At 37.1% G+C, this 24,369-nt stretch overlaps 1 protein-coding gene across 1 annotated transcript in view; it reads right to left on the reverse strand.

Annotated features, from left to right (window-relative positions):
- Positions 1–220: 220 nt before the first annotated feature.
- The window catches only part of ABCB7 (ATP binding cassette subfamily B member 7), a 42,109-nt gene continuing 17,960 nt past the window's right edge, over positions 221–24,369 (reverse strand). The window contains exons 5-16 of the mRNA XM_009273460.1: positions 18,176–18,308; positions 17,464–17,732; positions 16,127–16,215; positions 15,956–16,043; positions 14,779–14,953; positions 13,187–13,344; positions 12,476–12,639; positions 12,175–12,304; positions 11,477–11,648; positions 5,772–5,875; positions 4,071–4,178; positions 221–1,277 (exon numbers count right to left, since the gene is read on the reverse strand). Coding sequence (XP_009271735.1) covers positions 1,059–1,277; positions 4,071–4,178; positions 5,772–5,875; positions 11,477–11,648; positions 12,175–12,304; positions 12,476–12,639; positions 13,187–13,344; positions 14,779–14,953; positions 15,956–16,043; positions 16,127–16,215; positions 17,464–17,732; positions 18,176–18,308 — 1,809 coding nt within the window. The 3' untranslated portion in view covers positions 221–1,058. The remainder of the gene's footprint in view (positions 1,278–4,070; positions 4,179–5,771; positions 5,876–11,476; positions 11,649–12,174; positions 12,305–12,475; positions 12,640–13,186; positions 13,345–14,778; positions 14,954–15,955; positions 16,044–16,126; positions 16,216–17,463; positions 17,733–18,175; positions 18,309–24,369) is intronic.

Here is a 24,369-nt window from a genome sequence, read left to right on the forward strand (position 1 = left end):
GGGGAAGCTTCTAGCAGCTTCTCACAGAAGCCACCCCTGTAGCCCCCCCGCTACTACAACCTTGCCACACAAACCCAATACACCTGTAGTGTCCTGCAAATCGCAAAGACTGAGGTTTCTTGACACTGAAGAAGTTTTGACTATTGAAATGAGGAGATGATTATAGCAATGCTTTCAACATTATCCAGGTCATCTTCTCATACATTAATGACATAATAGAAATTTATGGAAGTCTTTATTGAATCTTAATTGCCCCCTAAGACCATGACTGAAATAGAAAAAGCGACTGCATTCTACTACAGCAGGTGTTGAGGATGCAGAATCCCAAACTCTGATTTTTTTCATTTAAGGGAAACTTCAGATTCTTCATATTTACATACAACATTTTGTATGTTTTCTGTAAAGTCACACCATATTTTGTCAATTCCAGATTTTTGCCAGCTCTTAAAAATACTGTTAGTTTTCTTTTAGAATAATACCAATACATCTCCTGATAGTCCAGTACGAAAGGTGTTTTTGAAGGGTGAGATGGATAATTCCAATATTTAGTTTGCTACTTTGTTGAGGCTTTTCTTATTCTTTACAAGGAAGAACATTTTAAACCAGAACACCACTGAAGAATTTAAATTGCATCTTCCTCACTAGCAAAGGAGTTCAAATTAGCCCAATTACAATTAAAACATGACATTTATCAACCATTAATGGTGAGAAATAATGTAAATCAAGGACAAATCTGTTTACCATTTAATAATCCACCTCAAGCGACTACCAGGAGAATTTACCAATGCCTAAAAATTGCCATAAATTACACTCTTAGTTGAGAAGTTTAAAGTTTCTGAAAAAGCTCAGCTCTTGCAGATGCCATTGAATATTAGAGATTTCTAAAGATGTAAAAATAGAACTCCTTTGGATGAAATTATGTCCCTCTGAGAAACTGTAAAACCCAAAAACTGCAAAACCCAGGAAGTTTTTGAATGGTGACTTAGTAACAAGAGCTGCACTTCCTTGTAATCTTGTGCATTTTTAACCTGTTATAGAAGATTAATCCAGGATCATACTTAGCATGAACAGTTTCCACAGCCTTTCACGCTATTGAGAATTTCTTCTTCTAGTTTCTTCCTTTCCTCCTCTTTGGACATCCGATTATTTCTCTCTTCCCAATTTGGATTGTTACGACTATTTAGTACTTTGCTGCTCTGTGTATGCCACATTTCATAATAGAGATTGTTAGGACTTGCAAGGAGGTCTGCATGTCTACCACGTTCCACAACTTTACCCTGTAAAAGAAGGGGAGTAAGTCAGTAATCAATATTACCAGATCTTTAGGAATATAAATGCTGCCAACATTTGGGCCACAGCTTTACAGTAGAGATTACAGCAATTATTGATGCGAAGGAGCTCGGGACAGCAATGAAAGACTGAGTATGTGGTGCACCGAATTGTGTGTTACACTGCAAGCTGAAAACAAGGAGCTGTGTTCTTCTCAACCTTACGTAAATGGGAATGCAGATGCCTTTTGTCTATCTGGACAAAATTTGAAGCCCACCAACGTGGAAAGTTTTGCTATCTAAACTGGAAGAGCTATTTAAAGTAAATGTAGACCTCTGTATGAGGAGCAAGGTGTTGAACTACTAGTGCAAAAGTCACATGAATGTAGCAAAACAAACATGTATTTGTCTTTGCTTGGTAACAAACACACTTGCACTACGAAGCTAAAAGAAAAGAGCGTACAGAGAGGGATTTGTACTAGATAAGCAAAACACATTTAAAAACAAATCCTAAAAACAATTAGCGTAAATTGTGCTTTTAGATGGGTGCTCAGTAACTTGTGTCATGGCAATTGCCATCATGAAAATTGAGTGAGCAGTTCAGTTCATCTGGGCTATTCTCAAGAGCAAAGATGATTTATTGACTATCGTTGCGGAAACGGGAAGGAAGAGTTGGAGAGGAGAACTCAAATCCTACAGACAGTGAAACAACACTACTCTTCAAAAAACCCGACTCATCTTTTTACTTTGAGACACACATTTACATTCACTGACTTCAAATTAAAATAATGTATTCATTCTCCAGCTATTCTTTCTTTTGGGAAAAGACAGCATTATACGGACAACTACATGGATTTTATATTAGTTCTAAATTCTGATCTACAATTAAATCTACCTCCTTGTGACAGCTGCTGATGAACATGCTGAGAAAAAAATTGGGTCTTGTCACTTCTATTACTAGTCGTGCCGATGGAATCTGAAAAAGTATACACTTGACCAACATAACTGCAGAATTTATTTCAAAATTTTAAGTGGTGAATTTAGAGAGTTCCTTGTAGTAGAGACTAGGCTTCTGAATTATGGCCTTTTTTTTTAATAACTCTTGAACAATCATCAAAAATGTAACTTCTCTGTTCAGCTTCACAGCATTAAGATCAGTATCATTAATACAATGTTTGTTTACTCACTCAAGAATTATTCTGATTTTACCTAGGCAAAGGTGCTGAAATTGTGATGCCGTATTTCCATTGCTAAGCAAAACCAGTCACAATCATCTTGTCTCATCTCCACTACTGAGCCTTATTTATCTGCTTGCTAACACAGTGCTCATCAATCAAGCTGGGACGACAAGAGGCAACTTTCTGCTGAGCAAACGTCAATGATGCCTCGTGAAGCAGTTGGGCACTAAAAGTGATGCAACACGCTGCCTTACTCATTCACGATCTTTATTACACTAACATCATTCATGAAAGTGAGCACCCTAGCTGTTTTACAGTTTTAGGTTGTGCTTTTATTTTTAATTTAACAGTTACACTGTAACACAAAACACACTCTTAGTAAGCTGTGAAAACTTGCATCGAAAACAAAAAGTCGCAGATTGCCTTATAACATGTCAAAAAACATTTGCAAGATGTTTTAACATGCAGTTAGATAAAGGATACACCTTAGGAAATTATTTTTCAGCAAAAGCTGAAAAAACAAGCAGATCAAAACCAAATAAAAACTCCCCAGAGTAGTATGAGTGATTTATTCCGCTACTTCATTTTGAGATTCATATGAAGCTGAGATTTGTATAGCAAAGATAGTCACAAATGTCAGCATTTCATAAGGTTTTGTTCTAATTCCCCATGAAATCATTTAACATACTGTAGGAATAATTTATTTTCTTTTAGAGATGCATATTTTAGTCATTAAATACACCTATGATCACAAGCATATAAATAGCAACTGAAAAAAATGAATGCAGAGATAAATTTAACATCTATTATCAGCAGATTAGAGCACTATAGTTTCAGCATTATCAGTTAAAAGAGTAACTATGAAGTTATAATAAGGACGCTTGTTTATTTTAAATCTATAGCCAGATAAGGGTAATAGAGAAAAAAATTGACTTAGGACAGGCTGAATATGAGGTAACAGCTGAATAGTGATATTAGTAATTCAAATGTTGAAACTTTCTTTTTTTCTATCTAAGAGAAGCATACAGAAAGGGAATAATCACACTTTTCTACAGGTACAATAGAGAACGGTGTTCAGATTTATAACATAATTAGATTGAACAATCCTACAACAGTTTTATCTGCATGGAAACAGAACATGCTGTCCTCTCTCTTTCCATTGAAAGAAAAAAAACAATGGATGTGTGTAAAAAACAGACACTCAGTGAGTAATGAGAATGAAGCATAAATTGGGGGAACACGTTAGGAAACCTAATCTGACAGAAGCATGTAATAAAATAGATTAAAAACATGCAACATTAAGCCAGTCCCAGAGCATCAACTGAAATTTGCCATAATCCATATAAAGAACACATAATTAAATGAACTATGCAAATGAACTAAAAATACAACATACAAGAGAGTCACACATGCAAGTTTCTGCAACTGATAAACTGTTAGCTGCAAAGAAGAGAAATATATCAAAAGCAAAGCTTGGGCTAGAATTTTCTAACATGGCTCATTTCCAAAGAAAGAACTTTCAGTAGCTTGGTGGGAGTATAATATTTCAAAATGGACACACAGACTCGCTAAAACAAGCGCTGACACTATGTGAAAATTACACATCCCAGGGTGATCACCTCACCTGATCCAGCACAATGATTTCATCTGCATCAACGACTGTTGACAACCTGTGAGCAATGAAAACCGAGGTTTGGTGTTTCACCATGTCCCTCATGGCACTGAGAATATTCTGCAAGATTAAAATAGAGACAAAACTCTTACACACTCCTAGGTGGTATGAAGAGAAATAAAATGCTGTCTGGAAATATGCAAATTACTGTAAATAAGTTTTGAGAAACATCTCCAGTACTGCTATAGCTTCACAATAAGAAACGGCTACAAGTATCTACAGAAGAAACAGAAGAATCCCAAGCATCAAGTATCTGTGGCTCTCAAAGTCCTCAAACTGCAAAAAAAACTTTATTCATAGAATAATGCAGATATCCCAAGGGACAAAGGAAGAGGAATGTTACTTGATTTCAGGAAAAGTTCCCCGTGCAGCCATGCTACAAAAGCAACATAAACAGCAGTAAAGGTACGTGAAAATAATAAATAATAATACTACTACTTTCCAATCGATGAAAGTTAAAGAAAAAAAAATCTCTCTCAGTATCATGCCAATGTGGAACAAAGTTAAAGCAATCCTGGGAATTATCTATCTATCTACCCACTGCTTCCTTTGTGAGCAGTCTTCCACCTTCCCAAACTGCATTCAGATGCAAGCAGCACTAATTGGGAATTTGTGCCCTCACGACAGTAAGCGTCCACTTTATTTTCCTGAAAAACGCTTGCCTTTGTCAGAAAACATTTTGATTACCAGACATACTTTTGTGGAAAGGACTCATTTTCATTTGCTGTCTTTAAAGTGCAGTTCTGCTGTGAAATTTTCAGCTTTGCTTATGATTCTTGCAATAAATACAGCAAAACAAAAGAGAGGAAGAATCTGAGTAGTGTTCTGCAGAATTGTGTGTGTTAGGAACATTTCTGGTCCATTGAGGAAGTTGTACTATACAGATGTACAGTTTGTACTCTGATTTCTTTGTAGCTGGAAAATGAAAGTAATTTAGTCATTACAGGTCAATAAATTCGCTCAATAATCTGCATAAGTGAACACAAGCATAGCTCTAGCTCTAGTTTTTGATGACATTAGTTTGTGAAATTACTGCTGGTGCTGAGAGTTTTGTGTTTAAGCAAAGATGTAGTTATGAAGCCTGATGCAGTTACTGTGGTAGTGTCATGACATCTATGTCACAACGCTCTGATGTTTCACAGCCCTTCCTGTGAAATGAATACAAATTAATACCAGCACTGCAGGTTACACCCACCTGATTTGCATTCAGAAAGATGCTGCACAACAAACGAGGTTTTTCTGCATTACGTCACAACCGTAAGACATTTTTAATAAATGCTAGATGTCATCTAAACACCTTTTAAAGTGATTGGAAAGCTTCACACTTCATGGCCACATGAGGTATTTGCAACAGCTTCAAGAGATGAATGTTTAATGGCGAATGGGACCTCAAGAGTGTAAAACAGAAGATACACCCAGAGACAGAGTTGATATTCCGCACTATGTCTCAAGGTAGACTCAGTAGTATCTCAGCTCTGGCCTTTAGGAAAAGGGCTTAGCCATAGGATCTCTTAATAATAATACCAGGAAAACACGATAGCAATCTGGCAAAGAGAACAGAATTCTTTCTGAGAGGAAAAGAACAAGGAAAAAGCATCAGAACCAGACATCATTACACCACTTAAGTTTTATTCTTTTTTAATCCCAATTTACCTCTTCTGTAATTGAATCTAAAGATGATGTGGCTTCATCATAGAGAAAAATAAGTGGCTCCTTTAACATTGCTCTAGCAATTGCAACTCTCTGCTTTTCTCCTCCTGAATGGGGGTGGGGGAGAGAAAAAAAAAAAAAAAGATGAAGTTACAATCATGACACTCTAAATTCAGCAGCAGACACGATTGTTTTAGGGGTTGGTTGTTTTTTTTTTTTTTTCTTAATATACATCATAGTTGCTACTGATAAAGGTCTGTACGTGTTACATAAGATATCACGCAATTTCCTGCTCCCTGGTAAATCCAAAGTGATTCAAGATGGCTTATCCTTTTAGAAAAGGACAGAGAACTATTCTGTATATGCTACAAGGCAAGAGCAGGCAACTAGAGCAGGTAACTAACAACGATGTACAGTAACTCACTCTATACACCAGGGAGTATAAGCCCATCTACCTGGTCTAAGCTATGCCCCGTACAGTAACTTTGCATACATACATCCTGTTTTCAACGCTCCGTCCATGCCTGCTGTATTTGATTTCATGCATCTAGCACACACATTTTTTTCTTCCAGGTCTCTCCTTGAAATTCATCTAACTTTCCACTCCATAATGGCCCAGATTTAAAGTGTCCATACCTAACAGCTTTAACCAGCAAATTTCATTAAAGAGCACAATTAATATGGTACTGAAAACCACCTTCATTACGCAATCTACTGCCTGTTGGTTTCTGATGTAACCAAGTTTCAGACTAGTTTCCTTCCTTCATAATTGTTACAGCCAGCATCTACCCAAGAATAACTTAGGACAACTTTTACAGACAGGAAAACAGGTGCATTTGAGAACTTAAAATCTGCTAAACATTTGGTATGCAATGCAAACATTTCACATTTGCGCCCTTGTCTTCCTTTGTTTTATTCAAGACTTCAAAACATTCCATTTAATACCATTATATTCTTGTTAATGTTCCATTCCTATCAGGAGAGAACATGCTTTAATAAACCATTGAAAAGGCAGATAATAATGCTGCAGTTCAAATTTTAAGCTGTCTTTGGCAGAACTCAGTAGCCATTAGAATTGTACAATTTACTCAGTCTATTTTAATATACTCTCTCTCTCCTTTAAAAGCATGTTCAAAACTCACAGCTTGACAATATCCATGTTTGAAAGACATACAACAATAACAAAATCCAAGGTCTTTCCTTACGTGTGTAACATCGACTTGTTTCATGTTCTTCCCCATTCATATTCAGGACAGCAGCACGTTCACCATTTCCTTCACAAAGTCAGGGTTTGGGGCTGTTATAGCTCTGTCTATTACACATCTATTAGAGAACACTGAAATGGATTCTACTTGAAAAAGCCAAAACAGCTTGTTTTTCATTATTTACTCTTGATGAATCAATCACTGAGACCAGTAAGAACTGCACTAAATGCTTGCTTCGCCATTTAAATTGATAAAGTTCTTATTGCAATTAAGACTTCCTTATGCCTGTTTTCGTACCGCACAAGCAAGGAAAGCCACACTCGGAGAGAAACTCAGATACTGAGGCTTGTTATCCATGCTACTGTACTGCCATTAGGGAGTTTTGTTTGTATTAAGGTTCTTGCCAATTAAAAAAAAAAATCCACCAGTTTTAAACTATCAAGGCAGCACTTCTAACGTACAGTTTTCCAATGTCAGTCCTCAAAGTAGTAAACTGTTCATTTACTGGAAGAAAGGAATCCATAATATGCCAATTTCTTCATACAGGGAGAATCCAATTTACTTATTATTTTTTAAACTAATCATTTGCCGCACTCAACAGATTTAACTATGCACAGAACCAGGGCCCCAAATTAAGATCACAGCCTTTACTGGCCCCACACGTTACTACCACTGTTCACACATCCGGGACCCACGTTAATTGCCGTTGTGCCTTTCACCGAGACACCCACCACGTTGGTGGTGCTGAAAACCTCGTTTTTTCCATCACGCGTACAAAATGCCTGGATTTCAAAGAGGACCACTTAAATTCACAGAGCTTTCACTCCCCCCGTTTCTCCCACAAAATATTATTTGAAAAAGGCAAAACAAGTCAGGACTTTGTGTTTTTCTTAGACTAGAAGTATAAGAAGCCTAACTCAACTTCAAAAAAAATTAAACAGATTCAGAAATGAATCTACTATATACCTTTATAACAATTTAGGGAGCCATTCTACTATTCAGAAAACTACAGAGATTCAAAGTAACAGATGCCATATTTTTACAGAGCTACTGAAGGAACTCAAAAGATACGCATTTGACATCTCCAATCCATTGAACAACTAAACCATTACAGCTCTCATCATCAATCAAAGTATTGACCTAACAAAAGCACACAGGATACAGTGGACACGTTAGCTCCACATTCCAACCTAAAACCACAAACTGGCACCTGCAAGCAAAAGCATACAGAATCAAATTCCCTAAGAGCTGAGCACACAATTGCATTTAAGACCAATTTAATGCACAATTTGAGGACGCCCAAGACGAGCAGACATTTCTGAGATCATTAGCCTAAGATTCCTGTACCCTGACTGTAAAACGTTCCTGAAGCTTGTTTATGACTATTGTTTGCCAATACTCATCTAATTTGTTGAAAATAAGGAACTGAAGCTGCTACTTCAATGGCAGATGCCCACTCTGAGCTCTTTTTCTATCATCTCAGAAATCCAGTGTCTTTCTCCTGAGAAGTATTTTACATACTCTTTTTTCTTTAAATACAAACAAAACAGGAAAAGAACACACTTCCCTTCACTTTCTAACCACCACTTTTGTTAAAGCACTTTTAGACGGGTGCTTATGACCATCATAGTGGTAGCACAAAATGAAGCATGGAGTGAAAGCATAACCCATTTTCAGAAAGGTCAGAAGGAAACTCCAACATGCCCGCATGCACTTCTTCAGATTTAGAATGGGACATAGAATCATTTAGGTTGGAAAAGACCTTTAAGATCATCACGTCCAACCATTAACCTAGCACTGCCAAGTCCACCACTAAACCATGTCCCTAAGCACCACATCTACACGGCTTTTAAATACCTCCAGGGATGGTGACTCCACCACTTCCCTGGGCAGCCTGTTCCAATGCTTGACAACCCTTTCGGGGAAGAAATTCTTCCTAATATCCAATCTAAACCTCAACATAAGGCTAAGGCTTTGAGCAACCTGCTCTAGTGAAAGATGCCCCTGCTCATGGCGGGGGAGTTGGTCTAGATGATCTTTAGAAGGTCCCTTCCAACCCAAACCATTCTATGCTTCTATAAACACCAAGACACTTCAAACCTATTGTTAGTCAAATCCTCTTTCTAGAAGTTACTAGTCTGGGGAGACAGGCAGCACAAGAGAAATCTTTCATCATTATCATGGTTCTCTACAGTTCTGCCAGTACCTATTTTGTATCTTCTACTCACTCACCCAGATTTGTGCTTCACATATTTTATTTCCCTTCTAACCTTCTCTGTATTCCCCTTTTACAAATGTGCATGCTTTCTTCTGCACATACATTCTGGATACAGAATGTAACCTCTGATCCTCTGTTTCAAAGAGACCAGGACTCCTGACTTCAGCAGCTGCATAGTAAGAAGCTTGCTGTCTTTGCAACAGGCAGCATCTCTGCCTGAACACACTGCATTCCTGCGTTCCCGCCTCTGGACGCCCACCAGCCCCACATACCCCAAAGATCCATACATCTCAGTACCATTCTCAAGCAACCTCAGTACCTCGAAGTTTCCAAATTCACTGAGGTAAGTTTTCTCTCTCCTGTAGGGCCATACCTCATTCCCAACGGAGCAGAGCAGTCTGCCCTCTACCGCTCCATCCTACGTGCAAATGGAAACAGCTGACCTGTTCTTTGGTCTATCAATAAATGGTATCTTGTACGGGGAGTCAGAGTGGAAGAAAATTAAGCTCTGCCACGCACGTTTAGAGTTTGCCAAACAGTAAGGCCTTGTATTCAGGAGAAGTTGTTCAGAAAGACATGTCCTACACGTTACCACAGTGATACGGCATCTCCTCAGGCAGAGCAGCAGTTGCGTATGTACTGCAGTTTCTCCACTACTACTCTCTGCATGCAATTCAGCATTATGCTACCTACCTTGTCAAAATCCTTCCAAATATTTTCAATGACCTCACACTTATCTAAACACCTTTAAGATTCTATTAGAAAAAGATACCAAACCAATATGAAAAACTGTGCCCCACCACTGCTTGTATTGGCTAGCAATTTTAAGCAAAACTATAGCGTGTTTTGCTTTTTCAAAACAAGACAGCAGGAGATGGTTTTAACGAACTTTGCAAATGCACCTTCTACTTCTTGTAATATCCACCAAGGAGGGGAACCAAACCCATCAGTGAATTAAATGCGGAAACCTCATGAAATGAGTATCCCATTTTATCTTGCATCAAATATCTATTAAAAAACTATAAGAGCTATAAGAAGAAACAGATTTATTTAAAATACAATAAAATAACCTAATAATAATATATCCTTCAGCCAAAACAGTAATTTCATTTTTGTTTCATTCAATGTACATTTAACTATTATTATGTGATGGACATCATTATTAGCTTTGTCTCAATGCAACTTCAACCTAAGAGATTTGAGATTGAAAGCATTCCAGTGGAATCTAGCTACTACCTAAAAAGTTTTTCTTAAATTCTATTTTTAAATTTAAAATTTAAATTTTATTTAAAGGAATTTTTAAAATCCTATGTCCCCAACAAAAAAAAAAAAAAGGACATGGGAAATGATTTATTTAGACATTTCCCAGTTTCCATGTGATCCCTCATCTTACATTATAACTCTGCCACAGGAAGAATGTTTGCTTTCAAGCATCATCTTCGCTACAAACAAGTGTATGTAATTTTAATATTACAGACAGCTGTAGAGAAGAAAGAGTAAAGTGAGATTTTTGTAAGAGTGGCCCCGAAAGCCTAGCATGCCTAGCAAAGCCTGGCATGCCTAGCAAAGCCTGGCTAATGCCATGATACAATCTTTCTAGTCTAGAACAGTTATGCTGTTTTATAGAGCGCATACCCAAATACGGAGGGACTTTGAGAACCTAAACTCATGCTTTTTTTGTTTCAGTACCAAGGTTGTGTAATATAAATCCATAGCTTGCAGATACGCAGACACCATTTTCACGTTGTTTCTTACACAATTCATGGGTAGGAAACACTTAAGACATCAAGGCCCTTTCATTATGAACAGGGTCCAAAATGTCCTTGCTGCAACAACATATCCCATTGCCTTACTTACTATCAACAGCAAAAACAGACCACCACCTAACTTTCAGCTGTTACAAGTTTAGATTTAAGAACTTGGAAGGCTTATGCATATATATAAGCCTATCACATCCTACAAGCAAAGCACACATACATAGAGTTCCCAATTCTATTCACACGCATTCCACTACCCAAATAGATTACGAGAAAGATCATTTTTACTTAGATGCATCTACATGCTTGCTTACCAACTCATTTAACGCTATCCTCTGAAAATACCTCCCTTTAAATATCTTGTAGACTACAGTTGCCTTAAACTACAGATCTTTGTATTAATATTTAGCCTTACTATTATGTTATAATGTAAATAAGCTAAAAGCAAGTCTGACTGAGGAATAAACTATGCATTGAACTTTGAGGTAGCAAAAGGGATACAAAGAACTTGTGCGATTAAGAACCTACCTGAGAGCTTGAGTCCTCGTTCACCAACCTGAGTGTTGTAACCATTTGGCATTCGAAGAATAGCATCGTGGATTCCTGCCAACTTTGCTACTGCATACACCTCTTCTGGTGTTGCACCGATATTGCCGTAGAGCAGATTGTAATAGATAGTATTATGGAAGAGAACAGCATCCTACATTTATGGAAAGAGTATTTTAAACAAGAAACCATGAACAATAGTTTAAAAACTGTCCCCAGTACATGAAAGAAATCAATACAGAATAGCTTATATTTTTCTACAAAGCCTGAAGGTAAAAGTATTTGGGAAAATTTCTTTTCCCAAAAATGGGATTAATATATATATTTAGGACACAAAATTTATGTCATGCATACTTTTAACACTTTTCTAACTCATTATGGGTGGTAATCAACTATAAAGCTAAATCATTTAAAGCTGGAGGCAGTTTCTCATGAAGAGGCTTAAACACACGTCAGAAATTGGATCTATATGATGATGCACGTAAAAACATCCTATTTCCAGGGGGGGGACGGGGACACGGGGACGACACGACGACAACACCAACAAAACCCCCCCATGGCGACTTTCAAAGGAACTAGACAATCCCACTGCATTAGGATTAGCCTTCATTGAACTGGTGTCAGAATACTGAGAATTACTATTATGATGGACTATATGGGGAGAATGAAACATGGTGTACCTGAGGTACAACTCCTATTGCCTTTCTCAGACTTTCCATACTGACATCTTGTATATTCTGTCCAGCAACATAAATATTTCCTTTCTGAGGTTCATAGAAACGAAATAATAATCTCACAATTGTGCTTTTCCTGAAATTGAAAAAAATTGAAGCTAATGTTACATTCCTGGTTTGCCATTTACAATCTCCAAATAGAACTGATATCACAAACGAAAGTAATAAAAAGCAAAACACAAGAACAAACGCATTTAAGAAACAACATTCTGCATCGTTGATTGGTGTATTTAGTCCATTTACCCACCCTGACCCACTACCTCCTACAATGGCCACTTTCTTTCCTGCAGGGACTTCAAAAGACACTCCAGAAAGGACTTTCTGCCCCTCAAGGTATTCAAAATGCACATTATCAAAGGCGATGGCAGCAGTCTGTGGTGTGATCTGCAGGGGTGGAGCCAGCTCTTTGTCCTATTAAAAGAAGAGTGCCACTTTATACGCTGCCCAGAAAGTATCTCAAGCAGTTCAACAAGCTGAACAGTCCATTTCCCAGCTCAGAAAAAGGCAAATAGACACTCCAGATTGGATATGTTGAAAATAATTATAATCCGCCACACAAGTGAAATTGGTTTGTTCCTCCTTTTCCCCAAAGAAAGTAAAAATTTCTGCTGTAAACACTCTGCTTCACAACTTCTTTTGCAGTAATAAATTCTGCATCATTAATTACAAGTAAAAAAAAATCAAGCACAAGGCATGAATACTTAAATAAAAAAATCTCAATACAAACACAGCTTCCGTGAAGCAACTTTTGCTGTGACTAAAAGGTTCTGCAAGGAAAAAGCAGCTGCTATTGCACTAACCGCACTTAAAAAGGAGGCAGAACAGCATCCTTACACAGTATGTCTTTCTTGAATAGAAATTAAACCTGGAAGGTAACAAACCGGGTGAAACGATGGCATTGCCAGAAAACAGCCCTATTAAATACCCAGATACTTTAGGAAAATAAGCTACTACTTACTTTAATTTTGGTATCTACACTGAGAAGTGTAAACAAGGTATTCATATCTATAAGTGCTTGTCTTGTCTCTCTGTATACTGTTCCCAGGAAGTTTAGGGGAAGAGAAAGCTGGAACAGCAATCCATTCACCATTACTAGATCTCCAACAGAAAGGCTGCCTTAAGACAAAATGGATGTGAGAGAAGAAGGAGACTTGAAGGGTTGTCTTGTTAGGAAGCACCAAAAGATTTAAAAAAAATAATTAAGTCAACCAAGTCTAGTTTCTTTTATCCCATTTCTAAAACCAGATGTTTAAATAGTAAACAAAACACCGCATTCCCAGAAGAGATTTTATATAGGAAGGTGCCTGAAACGAATGGCAATGTTTGTGTGGATTTCACTAAAAAAAAGATATAATAGCACCTGGAAAATAAGACAAGCAGCATATCAGGAAATTCATGGAAAACATCAGATTGTAAAGGTGTAAATTCCACAAAGAGAAACATAAAGGGGCCTAAGTTAGAAGGGGAGGATCTAATATATGAAAGCAAGAATCGGGAAAGACAATCTTAAGTACAATTACAGACAAATCCAAATGATAGAATTTGTCATGATCAAGAAAGAGGACTTCCATACTATATACAACAGAGCTGCTAAAACATAGTGAAAACTTCTGGGCAGCTTAATATCAAATATGCTGATCAAGGGAAAACTCAGGATGACACATAGCTAAAGGTAAGTGCCGGGTCAGTTCAGCTGAAACAGGTCCAGAAAAGACGATTTAAAGACATATTTCTACCATCCTGCTTAAAGGCTATACTAAATTTTCTTAAGGACAGCCATAAACTGCACCTACTGTCTTATCCATTCACAGTGTAACTCTTCCCTGTCCCGGCATCTCTTAAAAAGAGCAAAGCAGATGCAAGAAAGACAACATGATATAAAGGTCTACCCTTCAAACGCATCTGGATGCTAACAGTGTTTAAAGCATCGTTATTTTTACTCTAAAACCACCTTGCTTTAGCTGAGCCTTATCCCGATACTGCATTCATCTACTGTATTTGAAGCTTGTACTGTGTCTTCCTAAACAAGCAGGCTTTACTTTATGTAGCACATTAGACAAATATAGATTAAAAACTCTTAACATATGGAAACAATTCTTCTAAAAATGTGCCCTTATTAATCTCAGGAAAGTGAAGGACACTGGTAATAAAACTACTGGAGACAAAGCACACGGGTATATACACATTGGGGAAAGTTCTGAATCTTGCCAACATGGGAAGGAAGAAGGGTAAAAAGAAAGGACCTTTGTAGAAGATCCACAGAAGTATTTGTATTTATAGAAGTGCTTTTTACAATCCTTCAACAGAAACTTCCATTTTCTTAGGATCTTTCTAACTGCTAAACGTTTAAAAGGTTTCTAATAAAATCATATTAGTTACTGCTATCTCTCTCTCTCTCTCTCACAGAATTAATAATACTCCCAAGAAGCAGAAATACCCAAAACTCTCAACCAAAAACTCTCAAAATGAACCATCACATCAACCACACCTCTATTATGGATGAATTAAGGTAAAGGAGAGTCATTTTTAGCTTACAGACAGATGAGTTACCTGCAACAATGCCCTGGCTAGCAAGCACCATGATGGACGTTAAACCAATGCTAAATATAGCACTCTGTCCAAAGTTCAGGAGAGCTAAAGTAGAGGTAGTCTTCAGGGAAGCATTTTCATATGTCTTCAAAAATTCATCATACCGTTGGGCTTCATATTTTTCATTATTGAAATACTATGATATACACAAAAATAATAAATGTCACATTCTCAGACATACTTGACTGTAGATTTAACTAGTTATAAAGTTCAGTATAAACATACTACATGCACAGATACACACACAACCCCTCTTCAACACTTCTAACAACTAAAGAGAAAAGAAGATAAAAGATTAGTGTGTGAAGACAAAAACCATGAGCAAACCCCAGCACGTTCTGCACTGGGAAAGGAGACATTACGGAGATCCCTACCATACTCATATTCTAGTAACGCTGGGTGTCTGTCTTGCAGAACTTCTACCTGATTAACGTCAAAACCAAACACCAGCTGCCACTAGATACTAAAAAGAAGAAAAAGTTACTGTCCTCTATGTACTAGAATATCCTCCTTACTGTGACGATGGCAAGTTTTCTAGAACAGTACTTCTCACACAACATCTACTTCTGGGTCCTTCTTCACAGCTAACTCCACTGCTTATCTTTCCAGTTCTAGCTCTCTAATTAAAAGCAGCATAAAATGAGCGTGAGCCTGGACAATTTCAAAGCTGTCCACAGGATTTTTTAATAGTAGCAGTAGAAGAACCAACAGATACCTGTTCTTTCATGCAAACATTGCAATGGAGTGCTACAAAGCGCAATAGGTAATGAAAACAGTACACAAGGTCATTTGAGAAGACAGTATGTTGCAGGCTGACATTCAGAAGACAATTTTGCAAACAAGTGAAGAGAAGCTTCTTCCAGACTCTAAGTTTACATTTTGCAGAAACTGATGGTCAAAGTGATTCAGCCATGAAAGACGCTTCTCACTCTTTATTAGCAAATAGATTTTTTTCAAGCCCCACTAATAACTTTCATGCTACTCTGTCAATATCATGTAGTACTCTTCCAATGAATGATGTTTTAAAAATATGCTATTGCTCCAAATATGTAGCCCTATAAAAGATGAATCTTATGACTCACTTTTCCCAGGCTGACAGAAGTGAGACAAAGAGCCTAGTTGTAAAGATTGGTCTTACCTTCACAGTCTCATAATTTAGTAGCGAGTCAATTGCAGCATTACCCGCATCATTATCTGCTTTGTTCATTTCTATTCGAAACCTAGTCCTGTAAAATAAAGGCTTAATACAGTCAAGAGTCCAGGCTGAGGCAACACTAAGTACCCTGATGAATCTGAGGGCATGCCTTACCTCCACTGTGTAATTCCTATTGTGAATGCTGCATACGCTCCTAGTGTCCCCAGGGTTACTAAAGCAAACTCTGCACCACATTTGTAATACTAGAATATTTAAAATAAAAGAAAAAAAAAGTCATAATAATTTTCAAAACGTCACTGTTGTCTCAGGCTAAGCGATCATAACTTTGAGACAAGAACTCTGAAGGTCCCTCTCAACGCACTCCCTGCTCTGAACAGCTTAAGACTAAATACAGGCATAAACTCAAAAGGAAAGGAGCAAGAAGAGTACAGATAAAAAGGTAGGAGGAGATAACCAAGAGCTACTGTATGACATAATACTGGAAAGTTATTTTTGCCATTATAAAACATAGATGTTGCTGATGTTTATGCTGTTATCACACGTAAGTATTTGTTTACATGCTTTTTGGGTGGATTTTGAAAGAAAGCTGAAGACTGCAGAAGAAGAAATAAATGGCCTTGCAAAACAATTTGTGAAGCGTTTTCTCTACTTCAGGGTACATCAGGAGAGAAAAGCCGTAAGAAGAAAAATTAAAGCATCATGGCAGGTTGGCTGACAGCCAGCTTGATTTGCAACTTCCAAGGGCTGTAAAATTTAACCCAATATCAACAGGGGTTTTAACTCATATTGCTACATTCAAATTTGATTAAGTCCTTCTAAAAAGAAGGGGAATAAACAAAACAAGATTCTTGCTTTTAATTTAGTCTTAAGCCACATAATCGAGATTTAGATTTTAGCATATAGATATCCAAAGATCCTGATTTCAAAGACAGTAAGTGCGATTTATAAAAGAAAAGTTTAAAATTGAGCTTATTAAGCTTACAACCAGCAAGAAGGAGAAGCCTATTTTCCAACAGATAATTTTCACTTTTAATTTCTGGGTAAGAAAAGACCAGTATTCAGAAGCCAGCCAATAATCACTCCCTCCTCTATCCTCAACACACTAAGACACAACATTCCTGGACATTTATATTCTGCTTCCTCAGTATTTACCCAGATATATTTGACACTTGTGTGCACAGTTTACTTTTCTGATTTCATTTTTTCAACAGTTCTGAAGAAAAACATTAAAAAATATCCACATAAATACCACTGGCTGAAGACAGGCGTTAAATGTGAAAATAATTTCAAATAAGCCGATTTAAAGTAACTAAGATTTGAAAATTATAGATTGTCTTTCTTTACAGTAGTTGCTTTCACTGCTTTCACAACCACTTTGTAAATTCAATTATTATATTATTATTATTAATACTCAGTAGACTTTGGTAAAAGAAAATCAATGTATTATTCCTAAATGAGACAATTCCAACTCATAAATAAACAACACTTACCAGAATTCCACTGACTAGTGCCACTTCAAACATCGTAGGTCCCAGATTAAATACTAAAGCGCTAAGAACAAAACTGATGCCTCTTGTTCCTCTGTCGATGGTTTTTGACAGAGCTCCGGTTTGCCTACTTAGATGGAATGCCAAATCCAGGTTATGAAGGTGCAGAAAAACATTCTTCGCTATCCTTCTGATTGAATTTTGAGCTACTTTCCCAAATACTGCGTTTCTTGCTTCATTAAATAACGCTGCCCCAGCTCTTGAGATACCATCTAAAAAAAGGTGAAAAAGTTTATAAAATGACAATAATTATATTTCCAACTTCTCTTCGTGCACGAAATGACATTAGACTCATTCTTTATATATTTTCAACATTTTTAGTTCAAAGGTAATTTAAACTTAATTGGTCCAAAACTCTATGTTCTTTTTCATTTATAAACCATCGCGCGCACATTTTAAATCAGTTTCTTTTGCAGCTGGTTATAAGAAAGGGTAGAATTCATAATCAAGAATCATTTCTATAAGCATTATTTCATTTTTTAATTGGAATACCAGAAGCAAGGTCACAGAACATTGGAAACGGACACCAACACAGAAGTAACTATGAAATAACCATCCCAGATGCTTAGCAGTGCAAAGGTCAGAAGCTCTGCTATCCCACTGCCTTAACTGAAGAAAGTTAACACTTGTCAACAGATTTGGGAATACCACTTACAGCCAATGAGAACAGCAGTTGCCACAGTTGCCACTGTATTTGGTGTATCACCGAGGTTGAGTATGTTTCCAGATACCTGGTTGAGGCTGTCTACTGCATATTTAAACATGAAGGGAACCAATATATTCATGGCCTAAAAGCATATAAGAACACCAATTAGCCCACATGCATTACAACATATATCTATGTAGCATGACTACTTTTTCCTGAAATTGCTCTACTGTTATATTTAGTTCTTAAACCACTTAGTGCAGGTGAGATGGCTCTCTTGATTTCAAGCACAATATTCTCCATACTGTTAAGTCTTTACTCCTGGGACTGCAGGGTTAGTTTGTCTCTCTCACTGGCTCCTTTTAAATATAAATTTCTATCCTAAACAAACTGTACGCTGCAAAGGCACTTAAACTGAGGCTGAGCACTCCGTATAGCAATGGCAAGACTAGGAAATGAATCAAGTAGCAGACGCTGCATGACGCATACTCACAATGCCACTAAATTATGTTGTCATTACAGGCTGTTTGCTCTTTGTGATACTGGTGGTATTCAGTATGAAGAACTACTACTACAAAAGAAACAACTCACCCACATATTGCTAACACTGGGTCAACCGAGATGTATTAAACCAAAGCTCTAGTGAAGTCAAAGAAAAGAAGCTAACCTATCCTTTGTCTCTTTTGTTAATTCTACCTTAACATTTAAATAATGCTTTCCATTTGCAACATCACTACAAACATTAACTTAATATCTACATTAACCCTAGCGTTTGGCACTGCAGCACAAAAGACTTTCTGTACAGCCTACAAGACACTACAAATTACTTGAGCTTTCCAACAAAGTAGTGAAGTCATATCCACAACCTAGCACATAGTATGTCACTAGGTATTTTTGTAAGAGCACCAAAACCCAAATGCATCTCCTCGAACAGCATTCTCTCCTCTACATGCGAAAAGCAAGACAGGTAGATATGTAAACAGACCAACTTTAGGATTTTTTATTTGCACAATTGTATCATGAGAAAATACTGAAAATCGTAAAGAAAACATAAGATTCTTAAGTCTTGTTAATGTTCTATTGTTATAACACTCATCTGTACAAGCAAGAAAAAAATTTACTGTCAAACTTCATATAATTAATAGAATTCATTAATTCAAACTGCTTCTAACTGTGAAGATTTGAAAATAAGGTATATAAGTTTTTTAGCAGTTGAACAAGTATGTTAAGACCTACAATTTTATAATCACGGCAGATGTTAAAATACTTCACAGTGAGCTGACTTTGCTTAAAGTTGGGTTTGTTTGTTTGGTTTTTTTTTTTCAATATTTGGAAAAAAAATTGTGGGTAGACGACAAGTTATTTCATATGAGAAGAAAAAAAAACAAAACAGATTGACAAAGATATTTCAGCTCTCTCCACCAAATGTTTTGTATACCCACTTAGATCTCAATTGTATTTAGGGAAGTCTGTCAGAGCTGAAAGGCTAGTGAAAAAACTGTAAATTAACTGGTTAAAACTAAGTTTTAAGCGGAAAGAGTAGTAGTGTCTTTCGTAACTTCAGTCCAAATTCAAGCTGGAAGACAGGCTTTTAGTAATTATAATAACTATTCCAGTATCAAATATTCCCAGTGTTACAAATTACTGTAAGTAGTAGAAGACAGGTACTTCACCACGAGGGGAAAGTAGAGTTCTGAAAATACTTCTTTTATCTATAGGATTAAAGAAAAAATTTTAAGTTAATTTTTTGAATCTGTTCTGGTTTGTTTTTTTTTTTTAAACACTGTTTTAGGCAGAAGTTTTAAATGCAAATGAGGAAGGAAACAATTTTCTCCTCTTCCCTCCTGTGTCTCCCCTATGAAATACACCAAGCAGGGGGGAGAAAAAAAAACAAACTACCAAATTCTCAATACAGCATGATCTAGACAACTCCTGAGAGGAGGCAGATGAGATCTAAGAGCATCTAGGTGAGATTATTACTGGTTAGTTTGTGACTGAAAAAAGAAAGCGGCTGAAAGATCAGGTCCTACTTCAAATACATTCTTCTGAAATTTATCCAGTGCAAGCCTGAGAGTCATTCAGCAACAGCTCCCCTTTTAATAGATCGGAATTGTGGAAATCTCCATTAAAAAAAGACCCGAGGTTAGCATTATCTGCAGAAAGCCAACAAATACCATCAAAGCAGCAGTACACAATAATGTCTGATAACTTCAATTATACACAGCAGACGAACAGGTTACTGCCATTACATGCTTAAACCTTAAGCATAAAGCCCTACAAATAATTGAGGATGCATTAACAGAGATTTTGAACCTTTACAATACTGAAATTCAAATCCCCCCCTCCCTTCCCCAGTATAATAAACCCCTGCTTTCCCTCCAGAGTTACTGAAACTCAATTTTTGGGTGGCATTTTGTTCTTTAATAAAGATGAATATACTACCATGTGTCTTACAGTGACGACCAACATGACAAAGTGCAGGTTTTCCTGGGAGAGACTACTCAGTAGAAAATAAGAGTAACGTAATGCAGATTGTCTTGATTTGCCGCAGATTCTCACAAATCCCTCTGCAGGGATTTTATTCTTCAGTAGACTATGCTACACTACAGGTAGTTTAGAAATAGAACTACAGATATATTTTAAAGTCCATTTAAAGAAGAGAGATGTAATCTTTAAACTGCAGTTCTCCACTCGCAATTAATTTAACCGGTAACAGCCTACAATTTTGCAGAAATGTCTTCTTTTACATCAATATAATTCCACCCAATAGAGTTTTAAATGAAATTTAAAGCCTGGTCACAGGTTATAGTTGTTCTGACTCCTGGAGGGTACAGCTTGAACAAGGCAGCATGGTATTGCATTTCATTAGCAATCAAGACGGTCTGCTTTCCAGTAATTTTTTTTTTTTTTTTCAAAAAAGAAGTTAATCTTACAAAGTTTATAGCAAGAGAGATGCAAGGCCATTATTAGAAACAGGCCTTTCCTACTCAATTTGTTAAGTCAATGAGATCACGTTCACATTAATGGAAACAAAATTTCAGCCTTCTACATAAACTCACAGCTATCTCTTTAGTAGCCTATATTTGCCGGCACAGAACAAAAAGCTTTAAGCACACCTAGGTACACTATGAAAAGCTACCATGCAAAACAATTGTCTTACGCAATATATCTATATAGGTTTCCCTCCTCTTCCTAATGCCTGAAAGCTTGATAACGATTCCCATTAAAGGACCCTTTCAATATAAATTTGTACATTTTCTATTTATAATTCTGAATTAATATCCCTGCTTGAATTTATTGGAAAGCAAATACAGCACCCATAAAGTCATCCCAACTCAATTGCCCACATTTAACAGCACGTTATGCTGTAATGCATCATGCTTAAATGAGTTTAAACATTTTTTTAAATGACTGCACTGTTTTAAGCTGACAGTGCATCATCATCTCTATTCCCTTGTGGGACTACACTACTTCTAAGGCAAACAGTCATATCTTTCATTTTGCTCTTCCCAGTATTTCTTGTTTAACAAAGATGATGAATTAGTGACAGGCTGAACCCCAACAAGATAAAACTGGTCTACAGTGAACTCTTCTTTTGCCAATAATTCAATGAGAAACATTGACATGAAGATGACTGAATTTACCTCTGGACCAATATAAACGTACACATCCAACAACTCCCTTTGTGGAAATATAAACAGAAAACTCCATCCCTTACGGAGGTAAGACTGCTAAAGAAGCTACAAAATGTGGTCCAAAAGAGGGAAGAAGCAACTGGCTTCATGCCTTCTTCGAATTCAATGATGACCCGACACGTACTTTTTCCAGTAAGATGAAAAAAAAAATTAAAAATACTTTTCACCTGAAACTTCTCAAAAAGCTAACAGTTTCTGAAGGTTTATTGTAGTTATCTAACTCCATCTGAGCCCACAAAAAGGGCTCAAACACCATGATCATATGTACATACTTAACTGATGAGACAGATATCATTATCTTTGCATGCAGACAAAATTTACAATACAACACTTATGTCCTGCCTCCTTAGCCAAACAATTTCTTCTCCTGAAACTTACAGAATTAGTAGTCAGTGGAAATGCAGATAAGTCTGAAAGATTTCTCTGGCTTATGAATAACACATGCATGGTCTGTGACCAAGAGGCCAAAAAACCATTACAGGCTGACAGAGGTGACAAGGGATTTTATCATATTCACGTGTTTAATCCAGCTTCTCAGAAGCCCGAGCACTTTTTCTTTTTGTGCCACAGAAGAAAAAGGGAAGAAACAGAAAAGTAAAGAAGCATTTACTATACATACCCCAGTAGACGACAAAAAATGGGAAAATGGGAGAGGGAATGTGGAAAAAGAAAAACCAGATATGTAGAACCTGAGCAGGCTAATCTATGTGTCTGAAAACATAGATAATACCTTGCGTACTCCTCTCGCCTATCTTCCCGGTGCATCTTTCAGATCGCACATGTCTAGATAGGCTATAAATATTTAAGATAAAAATTTAAAGCGTGTCATAATACAACAAATCTTCCAAGGAAAAAAAGACCTTACTAGCCCTAGAGCAGACTCCATCCTGTCAACTCCCAGTCATAAAAAGCCATACAAACAGCTCACTTTGAGGGCTAACAATACTACTACTAGCGGTTATGTGTAGACAAAAAGGAACCAAAAATCACAATAATTTGTTCAATGACAGGCAACTGGGCCCCACAAAAGGAGTCAAGACAGATTGTAACTGCAGGCTCTTCAGCAGCTGCACACAAACTGGCTTTTGTTTTGAAATTGAATTTTACTGAACCAGCAGATTTAAAGAGACAAATTATTTCTCAAGCAGCAGGACAAGGAGGTATGATCTCCAGCTTTTTCGTGTTTTGTGGGTTAAGTAAGCCTAATCAAACTGGGTGTGAACTCCTGATTTTTTTCCTGTGACTGAGGATTTCATAACCTACCTCTCCTCCGCGATTTCTCTGGAGTTTTCTTAGAATAAAATTGAAGCCACCCTACAGTCTCTGTCTCAGACAGTCACCATTTGGATCTTTTCTTCTAACTGGAAACTTAACTTCATAAATAGAGAGGTATAAAACCTCACCAAACTCTTTTGTCAAACTCAGAAGAAATTGGCCAAAAGGCTTGCAAAAGTATTTCTTATTGGGGAAGGTGACTAGTAGCAGGCACCATGATCATATAGTTCTCTATGCAAAACCCCTAAGAACGAGCAGCCTTTAGACAAAATCCATAATAAGGACATAAATCCTTCAGATGCAGGCAAGTTCATAGTGAACAAAGAAATTGGGCCAGGACTGCAGTGAGGAGAAAGATGTGCTGGCATTCTTGTGCTGACACAGAGAAACTTTAACAAACTGCTCGTGTGGTCTACCAAGTACTTTGTAATTAACCTCACAAGCAATCAGAACAAAGGGCTCCCAAATGGGATAATGAGGAAACTGCACAGGATCGTACACGGTCCAGGCAAGCTACCGGTAAACTAATTTGTATTTAATTTTCTCTAGGACAAAGTGACCTCTAGTTTGCTCTGGAAAAAAAGCAGATGTTCAGGGCTCAAAGATATGACAGACTTACTGTAGCTCTGTAACAAACTATTGCATGTCAGTTATGCCACAATAACTACATGCATACTTAGCACGTGTAAAGTATGAAGCAATTTAAGAAAATTTACCCCACAACAGAAGGTGGACATAGCTCAGGTGATGAGGGGTAACTTTTTAAATTGCAGTTATTCAAAAATGTTTGAGTTCTAACACAGCTTTGTTATGACAGAAACAGAACAAAACAAAGAACATTAGCAAAGCATAGCTAGAAGACATCCGTGAAACTTTTTACCCCAACCAGTTATAATATATATTCTGTAGAGAGCTTGCTGTGTGTTTTCCCAATGAAATCCGTGTTTGACACAACAAACATTCTCACAAAACACTTCTGCTTTAAGAGGCATCTCCTAAAACCTGGGCAAAGCTCAACAGGTTTTCTGCTCTCCTTCTGGGAATCTGCTCTGGACATCAGTGCTCCCAGGCTGCCTTGTACAGAACCTGAAGTAGGAAATTTAAGAGAACACTTAAGAGAGATCCAAACATCCCGTTACTTCCCCAAAGAGCAATTAAGTGTCTGATTTTCTGACAGGGGGAAACATCTCTCTCTCCCAGCAGAAATATAATAGCTCTGTATTATACCAAATA

This window comes from Aptenodytes forsteri, unplaced genomic scaffold (genome assembly GCF_000699145.1).
Source record: "Aptenodytes forsteri isolate BGI_AS27 unplaced genomic scaffold, ASM69914v1 Scaffold191, whole genome shotgun sequence".
Lineage (NCBI taxonomy): Eukaryota > Metazoa > Chordata > Aves > Sphenisciformes > Spheniscidae > Aptenodytes > Aptenodytes forsteri.